At 38.0% G+C, this 12488-nt stretch overlaps 1 protein-coding gene across 2 annotated transcripts in view; it reads right to left on the bottom strand.

Moving 5' to 3' along the window:
- Positions 1 to 12488, bottom strand: part of abr (ABR activator of RhoGEF and GTPase) — a 331053-nt gene that overhangs the window by 270863 nt on the left and 47702 nt on the right. Inside the window, exon 1 of one of the 2 annotated variants that reach the window (XM_084412866.1) lies at positions 8091 to 8402. The exons of the other annotated variant lie outside the window; for it this stretch is intronic. Within the exon in view, the coding sequence (XP_084268992.1) occupies positions 8091 to 8151 (61 nt within the window). The 5' untranslated portion in view covers positions 8152 to 8402. Of the gene's footprint in view, positions 1 to 8090; positions 8403 to 12488 lie in introns of those variants that run through there. 2 annotated transcript variants of the gene reach the window in all.

Genomic DNA, 12488 nt, shown 5'->3' with positions numbered 1-12488 from the left:
TTTACTGTAGTAACACTAACTGAAAATATGATATTGTAGCAGAAATAAGGAATATTCATATCCATTTTCTTTTATATTATTAATATAGACATTAAATGTATTAAAATAGTTATGGAATATAATTACAGTATTTTTTGGGGGGGGGGGGGGGGGGTTGTTGTTATTAAGCTATAGACATTTTTGAGCCCTTGTATTACACTAAATTACTTTAGGCGACTGTTTTTCATTACAAATACTATATAGAAGCAATATAGTTACTTGGTAGTGAGGTGCAATATACGTGGTTGTATTGTTTGCATGATCCAAATACTATGGAAGACCAAATTTTACCCTATAAAAATGAGGTTGTTACAATTATTTTACAGATGTTACTGTTTTTATTAATGAACAAATTTATATCTGCATCTTTATATCTATAGCTGTACTCTTGTACTGCATTTTTGGGGAATGTTTACTGCAAACTTATGTATTTACCTGAAGAGCTTAACTGAAAATCTCATCAGGGCAGCAAGAGAGTCACACCAGTGCCCCTGATCTCAAACATCATACATGAATGCTTCTCTTAAAAAACTGTGTTTGGCTGGAAATGGTGTCTCTTGTTCTTCTGCAGAATGAGTGAGCATAAGAGCAACTCCCTCCCAGCTTCAACAATCCACTTTACAGCTCTACATAAAACCCAGGAAAGCCATTTCTTATAAAGAGTTTACTGCACACAGGCATCCATGAAAACGGAGCTTAAACAAAATGAAGGCTGATGTGGCCAAAGTACACAGACTAAAACACTGAGACAGTGCTGTTTTCAAATGTTCTCAACATTAATAATAAGAAATGTTCCTTGAGCACCAGATCAGCATAACTGACACATTCTGAAGGATCATGCGACACTGAAGATTGGAGTAATGGCTGCTGGAAATTTAGCTTTTCCATCACAGGAATAAATTGCATATTCAAATATTTTAAAATAGAAAATAGTTATAGCCTTCATGTCTTTGAAATGTTAAATGCTGTAATAAAATGAATAGCCTACTGTAATACAATTAATACTGTTATATTGTATATATCTGTTTCATGTCAAGCCTATAAAAAACTCGGCTTAAATACACGTTTTTACACCTTTGACCCCTGCGCACCTTTTAAACTTCTGTCAAGAGCCTCTCCAGTCTGGAGGATTAGGCTACATACTCTAGTGCTCGTCAAACACCTGACATCCATCCTTAGTACTGCACTTGACTAGATGCTTTGGTAAATGGCACTAGCACAGTATGTGCACTTTCTTATAAGCTGGTTTGCTGAGAAAACATAAATGTCAATGTACTGATGTCCCTACTGTAGTAGTAGATATGTTCCCACTCTCTTTCTCTCTCTCTCATGTAACAGAGCTAGTCTAATGCTCATGCACAGTCACGAGAGCAGCTGTGCTCAATAGATCTGTGTGCCTCTGAAACAAATGTGTTAAAGGCGAAGTGAAATGCCTAATTGAAATTTGGTCGGACAAACATATTTTCCAAAACACATAAATACCAACACAAGCTTGATGCATGCTCAAAATGATAAAGTAATATAACGACAGCTACAAAGAAAGCCACAATAAGCCTGCAAAGCTGTTGTTTACCCATTCTGACAGATGAGTGATATCATGAGGCGCGGAATCTCAAAACATAAACATGGTGCACTCTGACCAATGAGATGACAGTTTACTCGCATGTGACTTGCATTGACAAATTGTGGACTATTTAGAAATGTTGCCTTGAAAAAAGCAAACTAAACAAAGAAGAAATTGCAACATAGCAACAATTTTAATCCATGTTTCGGAACAAAGCAAACAATATGAAAATGCCCTAAAGGCTGATAAAGATGGCTATATAATAGTGCATCTTACTCAGATTATTATATGGGCTTGAATGATACCTAAAAGTATGTGTCTTTTTTACAAGAGGTGTTACTAAACAAATTTGCGATTTTTGCCTGCCAAGTGATAAAACTGCAGAAAAAACTGAAGGGGCCTGAGCCACATCCAATGACCAGAATATTGTAGAGACTTAAAGGGATAGTTCACCCAAAAATGTTAATTCTGTGTCATTTACTCACCATCATGTTGTTCTAAACCTATATGCATTTTTTCTTCTGCTGAACACAAAAGAAAATATTTTTGAAGAATTTTGATTAGCAGTCGACATACTGATTGGTTTTAGAGAGTTTTATTTGACGCATGTGACTGTACGCTGCACAGAGCGGGACACTTCAGATGTGGATTTAAAACAGTCAAGTTAAAGAAATGGTATATAGTACATGTTTTCATATCAATTTTAAGTAATTAATTGGTTGACTCGATGCTGCACTAGTGGAAAACAGCAGTTTGTTTGGCAACAAGGGTGAGAAGACGCTAACATAAGTACCTCAAGCAGTTAAAACAATGTGACAGAATGTGAATGTGTGTGTAAAAATACACGCAAGTCTGACCCAAATGTGTGCATTAATTTATATCCAGCTGGTCACTTCATGCATTCGCTAGCCAGCGAAGTTGTATATTTAAAGCTAGTGACGTGAGAAAGCAAATTGAAATGTTCATGCAGCCTACAGAAACAAACAAATCAGAAACAACTGATTTCAGTTCTTTAAAATTTGAACACATTATTTTGTGTACACACACCGACGGCATCCAGCTACGTACGCAAGTATCTTCTTTTATGTTCTACAGAAGAAAGTCAGTCATGCAGGTTAATGAATGACATGAGGGTGAGTGATTCAGAATTTATATTTTTAGGTGGACTATATAGTGTGTGTGTGTGTGTGTGTGTGTGTGTGTGTGTGTGTGTGTGTGTGTGTGTGTGTGTGTGTGTGTGTGTGTGTGTGTGTGTGTTGAATCTGACACAAAACAGGACTTCAAAAAGAGATGCAGATTTACAGGAAGTGACAGGAGGAGGGATCATCTCAGTGAGGGAGAATAATCCCACGAGACGCATGTTCTACCAGCCGAATTCAGTCTAACAAAGAGAGTTTGACCACAGCTTCTGGATCTGAACACACTCATACCCCTTTTCCACCAAGGCAGAGCTGGTGCTGGTTCGGAGCCAGAGCCTAGTTTCAAATCGGTTCTTTGTTTTTCCACCGCCAAAGCACCAGCTCCGAACCAGTAAAACTGGTTCTTAAGTAGCACCAAATCATTGCAGGGTCTAGAACGGAGCCAAGAAAGAACCGCTTGCGTCAGGGGCTGGGGGCGGGGTTACCGTGGCCAACAAGACTGAAGAGAAACTTGTGACCGCCATTTTTAAATAGCAGCTAGTCGAGCTAATAGCAGCTCGATTATAATATCCGTCTATGTAAGTTACGGCGAGCTGCACGAACGCGTTGGATTCGCCGTGTTTGGATGCCGATTTATTTTCGCAAACCCATGAGCATCCATAGTAACGCAACGTCTATTATTGTTGATGCCTTGTTCGAGATGCATCGGAGCAGCGTGGACCGATCAGAGATTCGGGAGTGTTTGGAGATCATACGACTCCTTGTGCTTTTTGATCGCTTTCGCAGTGCTTTGATTTCATGTGCTGATCGTTCTGCGAGAAGCCGATGCATCTCGAACAAGTCTGGTGTGTTTGTGTTTGGCGCTGCCGCACTAGCGTTGCTGGGCAACATGATACGTATGCAGTGACGTAAGATATAGCTCTGTTGTGGCTCTCTGGCCGGTGGAAACGCAAACGGGTTCTTAGTAAGCTCGTCAGTCGAACCAACTCCGAACTGGCAATAGCTCTAGCTCTGAACCAGCACCCGGTTCTTGTTGGTGGAAAAGGGGTATCACACACACACACACACTTCACATCAATGTCTGACTAAGTTTACAGCCTCTCAACCACTCTGAAAAGAGGAAACCATGACAACAGAGCAGTAGAGCAGGCAGGAGATGATATCAGTGAGGCAACTGGAGAAAATGCTGTGAGGAGGTGGAAGAGAGATCCAGAGATGAACTGAATATATGGCTTTAATAACCAGAATGAATCCATTTACATTCCAGAGACTGAAATGAATAGATAAACAAACTGATGAAGAGAGTTTTATGTTTTCGAAAGAAAAAATGCTAGCAAAGTGAATCCTCCATTCGCATGTTATGAAAACATCAAATACAACATATACCACTGTTAATGTAATCTCACTAATATTGATATTAGCCCCTACGGAGAGATCACGTCATTTGAAATGTACATCTTTTATTAAGCAAAAAGCTTTTTAATGTTTAATAACACCCATCAATTATTTATTGGCTGTACTATAAGGCCGTACCTTCAGCACTGAACAAAAAAGGTTCAAGGAACAATGAAAACAGTATCAGTCAAAAGCAAACCCAGAAACACTGTTATTGTTATAGAAGTGGTTAATGAGGCTTGTTACTTTGTCAATGAATTTGTTAGAGACTGAACAGAAAATATCTACATATCAGGGGCTGAAATGTCTCAGAGAGAGAAAGGGAGATTTTAAGAGAACAAAAAAGCACTATTTGAATTAGGTGAAGTGTGCTTAAAGTATGACCAGAAAAATGTATTTGTTTTACCAAAGTAGAGAAAAATAAGTAAAAAAAGTAGAGAAAAATAAGTGAAATAGAGTAAAATAAAAATGCAAATGGAATAAATAGAATTTGTTTTATATTCACAAGAGGAACAAAACAATAGTATTAAATGAAACAAAACAAAACAAGAAATAAACCACAAAAGCAAATGATATTTATTAAAATATTTCATATTTATTCAAATATAATTTAAAAAGAAATTAGTGCTGGGCAATGATTAATCACAATTAAATCGCATCCAAAATAAAAGTTTTTGTTGACGTAATATATGTGTGTATACTGAGCCACATCCAATGACCAGAATATTGTAGAGACTTAAAGGGATAGTTCACCCAAAAATGTTAATTCTGTGTCATTTACTCACCATCATGTTGTTCTAAACCTATATGCATTTTTTCTTCTGCTGAACACAAAAGAAAATATTTTTGAAGAATTTTGATTAGCAGTCGACATACTGATTGGTTTTAGAGAGTTTTATTTGACGCATGTGACTGTACGCTGCACAGAGCGGGACACTTCAGATGTGGATTTAAAACAGTCAAGTTAAAGAAATGGTATATAGTACATGTTTTCATATCAATTTTAAGTAATTAATTGGTTGACTCGATGCTGCACTAGTGGAAAACAGCAGTTTGTTTGGCAACAAGGGTGAGAAGACGCTAACATAAGTACCTCAAGCAGTTAAAACAATGTGACAGAATGTGAATGTGTGTGTAAAAATACACGCAAGTCTGACCCAAATGTGTGCATTAATTTATATCCAGCTGGTCACTTCATGCATTCGCTAGCCAGCGAAGTTGTATATTTAAAGCTAGTGACGTGAGAAAGCAAATTGAAATGTTCATGCAGCCTACAGAAACAAACAAATCAGAAACAACTGATTTCAGTTCTTTAAAATTTGAACACATTATTTTGTGTACACACACCGACGGCATCCAGCTACGTACGCAAGTATCTTCTTTTATGTTCTACAGAAGAAAGTCAGTCATGCAGGTTAATGAATGACATGAGGGTGAGTGATTCAGAATTGTTGACGTAATATATGTGTGTATACTGTGTATAATTATTTTGTGTATATAATACACACACATGCAAGTATATATTTAAGAAAAATGTGTTATTTATATATAAAATATTTATATATAATATAAATTATCTATAAATATATATACAGTATAGACATGCAAATATTTCTTAAATATATACATGCATATATGTGTGTATTTATATACAAAATAATTATACACAGTATACACAAAAGTGCAGAGTAAAGGTCCTTGCACAGAGTCCGAAATTTTCAAATACGTTTTTTCGTATTCGTCATTCAGTGGCTCTGAATTGTCAAGACACCTCTCAAAATGCTTGCTATGGATGCGAAAAACGCAGAAAATCGAACCCGATCCAAATGTTTTTATTTCGGAGTCAGTGTGTAAATTTGATTGACACAATGTGAGGTCGTATTTATTTTTTACCGTGCGAAAATTTCGGACGACAGTGTGCAAGGACCTTAAATCAAAAGTAATAAAGCTAAAAAAAAATAAAGAAAAAAGGTATGTCAATAATTATAATAATCTATTTAGTATAATTGCAATAATCAGTGTTTTACCTCTACTATGGTTTTCAAAACATGCAGATACCTAATTTTATATAACAAATCATTCACGGTAAACAAAAGTTCCCTCAGTCCTGAAGCATATGAGCACTGACATGGTAATACTGAGTTGCCAAAACAACACACAGACACACACACACACACACACACACACACACACACACACACATGCATACATACACACACACACACACACAAACAAACATGTGAGAGTGTAAATAGGGGAGGATGAGGGGTGAAACTAATAACATCTGTGGGGCGATTGCCCCTTTTTCCCGAATTGACAATTAAAAAAATTATCACACAGACCAACAAACACCATCATTCATGCACAAACGCCTACACATCTCATATAATTTAGTGTGAAATGATGGGGTGGGGGGTGTTTGTGGAGGATTAGTCTTTTCCTTAACTGCTCAATGCATTCTCCTTAGTGAATGAAACAAGCTCTCCCTCACCAGACCCCCCCTCCCCTCCCCTCCCCTCCCCTCTCTTCCCCTCCCCTCCCCTCCCCTCTCTTCTCTTCCCCTCCCCTCCCCTCCCCTCCCCTCCCCTCTCTTCTCTTCCCCTCCCCTCCCCTCCCTTCTCTTCCCCTCCCCTCTCTTCTCTTCCCCTCCCCTCCCCTCCCCTCCCCTCCCCTCCCTTCTCTTCCCCTCCCTTCTCTTCCCCTCCCCTCCCCTCTCTTCTCTTCCCCTCCCTCTCTTCTCTTCCCCTCCCCTCCCCTCCCCTCCCTTCCCTCTCTTCTCTTCCCCTCCCCTCCCCTCCCCTCCCTTCTCTTCCCCTCCCCTCTCTTCCCCTCCCCTCCCCTCTCTTCCCCTCCCCCCCCCCTCCCCTCCCCTCTCTTTCCCTCCCCTCCCCTCCCCTCCCCTCTCTTCCCCTCCCCTCTCTTCCCCTCCCCTCCCCTCCCCTCCCCTCCCCCTCCCTCTCTATGTGATCTGCGCGTTTCTGCCAGTCTTTCCTCCATTTAACGTTCTCTGAAAGCTCTTTATGTAACTCAACCTTACAGCCGGAGCAAATGAACGGCAGACTAAACAACCACAACAAGTGCATCTCCTCAGCCTAGCATTACCCACAAACCCCTGCTGACAGCTTCTGCCTACATGACTTCCACCCAGAGATAAGGAGCCAATCAACACAACATTTGAATATTCATGAGAAGAGCATGTACTTTGGGTCTCACACAAACAAATTTGGAATAAAATCACTGTTCACCATGAAAATTTGGTATATTTTTGTGCATGGAAATGGTACCTTGAGAAAGATGAGAGTGAGGAAAGAAGGAAGACAGGGATGAGAGAAGAAAGCCAAAAGGTAGAAAATGATGAGAAAACAGGGATGAGAGAACGAAGAAAGTAAAAGAGGTAAGAGGAGGAAAAGAGAAGCTAGAAAAAGTAAAAGAAGAAAGGAATAAAAAGGGAAAACTAGAAAAAAGAAAATGGAAAGAGAGAGAAGAGAAAGAAGACGGGGATGAAATTAATTAGGAAGAAAGGGAAAAGAGAAGATATAGAAAGATAAGACATAAGACAAGGATGCGAAAAGAAAAAGAAAAGGTAGAAAATAAAAGAAAACAGGGATGGCAAGGGAAAAATATGGAATATGATGGAAAGAGACTTTTTACTTAAAATAAAAGTACATAAGTGGTATTATACCTCAGTGACCTATTAAGATAAGAACAGCACTGAACAGTACTTTGATACCATGGTACTATTTAACTACCATATTCATGTATCATTGTACTTGTTTAAAAAGGGTTGACAGGCGTCACAGAACAAACACAGTTACTAAACAACAAACACAACATGCTCGAGAGGCTCATTCACATACAGCAAAAGATAACATTATTAACAGAGGCAAATTCAGCACAACTCTCACACGCGAGCAGAGATGCTGGAATGAAGAGGAATGAGGATGTATACGTACTGCTGTAGAGAGTGTCTATCCAGGAGAGCCTGGGCAGTTCGCGAGTGCTCAGGTGCTCCATCCCCCCGCCTGCTGTCTCCTCCAGAGCTGCGTCTCCTCCGATCTCTTCCCTTACACTATCTCTCTCTTTACTCGCCCACAACTCGTCTGATCTCCTTAGTGATTATGGAGGGAAATAGACATATCTGAGTTTGAGATACAGAGCCGCTATGTGTTGCTGAGGAGAAATCGACTTGTCGGTGTGTGTCAGTTCGTACTACAGCTCCTCACATGTAATACAGGCTGGAGCCGCTCGCTGCCAACGGTTGCTATGGGAAGGAGAGGCACTCCTCCCCCCTCTCGATCTCTCTCTCTCTCGCTCGCTCGCTCGCTCATTCACTCTCGTTCAATCCCCTTTTCTTCAGTCCACTGCCTCAATTTTGTAATTTCATTCACTCTTATCTCTAAATACTAGTATAGTGGTTGCTAAGACAAGTACAATTCTACTATTGTTTATAATCAGGGTTATGAACTGGAACAAACACAACCATAAGTTTAGTATGTAACTCAGTCCCTAACATTTTGTGATTTAGATTTTCACATAAAACAGCCTTTTTGGGATTTTCACCTTTTTGAGAAAAAATTCAAACTAAGGTTAGCCTTAAGGTGCAAAATTGTGTCAAATATTCATGGGCAAAAAAGGTCCTTAGTATATTGTCATCAGTGTAGCGATATATAAAGCAAGACAGCAACAGAAGTCAGTGTCAAATCAAGCGGTTTTCTGTTGGTCAAAGTGGATGTCTGACCTCGAGAGACTGAACAGAAGAAATTAACTGGAGAAGATTTCCACTCCAAAGAAGGTGGAGCCTCAGAACACACCTACCTATTACATAATTGCCAGGGACCAAAGGTAGTTTGAAGGGGGGTAACCAGCTAGAGCAAACTTTTCCGGAAAGTTCGCTTTGGCAATCTGTTTTGAACTCCCAAAAGGAACACAATTCGAACTGTTCGAAATTACATCACACCACTTTGTTCTTCAATTTCGCTTGAAATCAGGGCCTTTAAAGTAGAAACTTACTGAACCTGTGATTTTCAAAGGAAAGCAACTCTGACACTTTATTTTTTCATGTTTAATACTGTAAAGTTGCTTGCTCTAAAGCAATCTATTGTATAAAGTGCTATATAAATAAACGTGACGTGACTTGACAGAAGTGCTGAATTGCAGAGCTCGTGCAAACATGTCCACATTGATCAGATGTTTTCTTAATTGTTTTCTCACCGCTGACATTTTGTTATGTGTTTATATTGTTATTGGGAGGAAAATGCATAGAAGAACTCCACAGTGAGTATATTGGGGCCTTAAGTCATGTCTGGTGACCAGAATATCATAAAGACTAAAAGGGATAATTCACCCAAGAATGAAAATTCTGTCATAATTTACTCACAATCATGTGGTTCCAAACCTGTATGACTTACTTTCTTCTGGTTTCTTTCACAAAAGAAAAATATTTTGAAGAATGTTGGTAACCAAACCATTTTGGTTACCACTGACTTTTATTTGATGAACAATGGGGAAAAAAATGCATTTGTTGAAATAAGCTTTTTTTGTTCTGCAAAAGAAAAAAGATTTACAGGTTTGGAACAACATGAGGGTGAGTAAATTATGACAGAATATTTTTGGGTGACCTATCCCTTTAAGAGTGGGCTGTACGCAAATACCTAGCAAACACCAAGAACTTCCTAGCAACCACAGATGACACCGTTCATTCGAACTCCTCGTTAAACCCCAAACTCCTCCACAGGGATTTGGGTTGATGTGGTAACAACCCCCTGCTCTCCAGAAAACACTGTTAGGGTTGGGCAATTTAACAATTATTATTTTTTTTTTGCCTTTGGATGATCCTCAATCTCATTCTTCTGTATGCATTTTTTTAAGCAAGTTAAAAATAACTACTTTAAAATACATAAAGAAAAACCTGTTCATTTTGTTTATATGCACCAATATGACAATACAAACTAACAAACATCAATAACATTAACCATGTATATTTGTGCTAAAGGATTTTAATATATCCACACAGAGACCTTGTGTAAAATCTTGAGTCATGACAAACAAATCGCTGCATCAGAGCATTGAATCAATTCACTGAAACAGCCAATTTGAATTGAGTCATGGAAATTAAATAAATCAAAGTTAACAACTCTAATTCCACTTTTTCATAGATCTATTAAACATGTATCTATGTCTTGAATTTTATGCTTAAGCGAAAGTGAAAGTAAATATTGTCTAGCTCAAATTTCAACTCAACATGTTTCTCATTAAATTAAAAGAAAGTAAAAATTGAAAAGTAAAAAAAAAAAAAAAAAAAAAAACATCACTATTAGGAGTCTGGAATCTGGTCTGATGTTTTACTCTATAGGAAAACCTACGGGGCATAGCACATTGATTAATGCAATATTTATAATGTTTCCTATTAGTCACTTTGTCGCCAAATCATTGCAAATATTCTGAACATTCAAAACACTGCTCAGTGTGTTTATATGTTTTGAAGAGAAAGCAAGAACGCTAAACCAGAATCGCTCAGGAGATGAACATTAGCTTTAGAATTCAATTCAATCGATTTTTCTGCCATAGCACACAGCATTAATCCATCACACCAGATTATAACTGCACTAGTGTACTTTACTAATATCTTGAACTGAAACTAACAAGATATCAGTTATGATATGTGATTTATTTCTTTAAATAACTTTTTTTTTTTTTTTTATAAATTTCCGTTATCCACAATTAACTTCTTTTTTTTTTTTAAGATTTTAACCATTTTGGTAATTAATCCAGTCATTTTAAGCCAAAATGGGGGTCAACCTTGAACAAATTGCAACAGAAGCAAACTCATCTGATTTTGTATCCTCAATATGTCCTGACTCCTGAGTAAGGAAAAAAAAGCCCAGAAGAATCCCATTAGGGGAAAGTTTCGAAAAAGACCCAAATATAGCCTAGTCATACGCCTATTCATTCTTTTTCTTACGTGAATAGGGTAAAAATTTTAACCTTTAGATATCACCATGAAAATTACTGAGTTGATTACTTACATCAAGACAAACAAAAAAAATGTATTACACGTTTTTTGAAATTGTTAACATGGACAAATGGTGCATAATCTAATTACGTATGTGCTAATTTGCATAAATACCACAACAGATCTAAACATTGGGTAGGCTATAGCCAGGTGAAAATGTCTTGTTGAATCTTGTTGACACATAACAGTAAAATACTTAATGTTAAGGTCTGAATGGAACCCATTTAGGCTACCCATGAAAGTTTGAAGTGGCAGAAGTGGCAGTGTGCCGATGTTTGTTTATTTTGAGTAAAACACGAGAATCTCACAAATCCAAAATCTCAGAAATAACCAGTATTGGAGTGCAGCCTTACAGAGAGACTCAGGAAGAGGTTGCAACTTTGAGATGCACCTGGACATTTCTGAATGGTTAGTGGATAATTTATGTAGTTGTTGTGGAGTTACATTGATTCATCTCATCCACTTGCAAGTACCCTCATGTTTAACTTTTACACAAGTTGACACAGTTCCCCGAGGTCTTTATAAGACAGCTGTGACATTTTTTGGTCAAATAGTGTTCTGTGCTCGTCTGTTCAGCCAACGACAGAACAGTTTGCATGCTTTGTTCGAACTTTTGCCATTGCATTAGAACTGGTTACACTGTTGTCGCTTGCGAAAACCAAATGGCAGTGCCGTGGGTGGAAACGTGCAGATTAAGAGGCGGTAATATTATAATAAAATCCCCTTCCTAAGTCAGAAGGGGAGCGAAATCTGATCGGCTTATTTTTTGACATGCTTGCAGAGAAAGGCTCACCTAAACAAAGTTACTGGGTTGTCACTTTTCACATTTTCTGGGTTGGTAGATGCACTGGGGACCCGATTATAACATTTAAAAACGGAAAAAGTAAGATTTTCATGATATGTCCCCTTTAAATGTCTTTAATTGCTCATTGTTGCAGTGGGTCTGATGATCCCAGCAATGTTGGCATGACTTATCGTGTTCTTTGTGCTTGGCCCCGATAATTGCTGCTTGCAGCTATATTTATTATCATTATTATTCATTTTAAAAACAGATGATCTGCTTAACATTTTTCAGGATTATTTGAGGAATATAAAGTTCAAAACAGCAGCATTTATGTGAAGCAGATTTTTTTTTGTAACAATTTACAATTCTTTTCTGTCACTTTTGATGTAATGCATGCTTGCATTTAATGCATTCTTGCTCAAAAGTAATAATTTCTTTGAAAAAATATATCTTACTGCCCCCAGCCTTTAGAACGGTAGTATAATATTTAAATAGTGTTCAGTTTTATTACCAGCCATTTCTTGGTTATTGGACATAACATAACACTATCTGCTT

Source organism: Rutilus rutilus (genome assembly GCF_951802725.1).
Source record: "Rutilus rutilus genome assembly, chromosome: 7".
Lineage (NCBI taxonomy): Eukaryota > Metazoa > Chordata > Actinopteri > Cypriniformes > Leuciscidae > Rutilus > Rutilus rutilus.
This window is presented reverse-complemented; position numbering and strand designations above follow the sequence as displayed.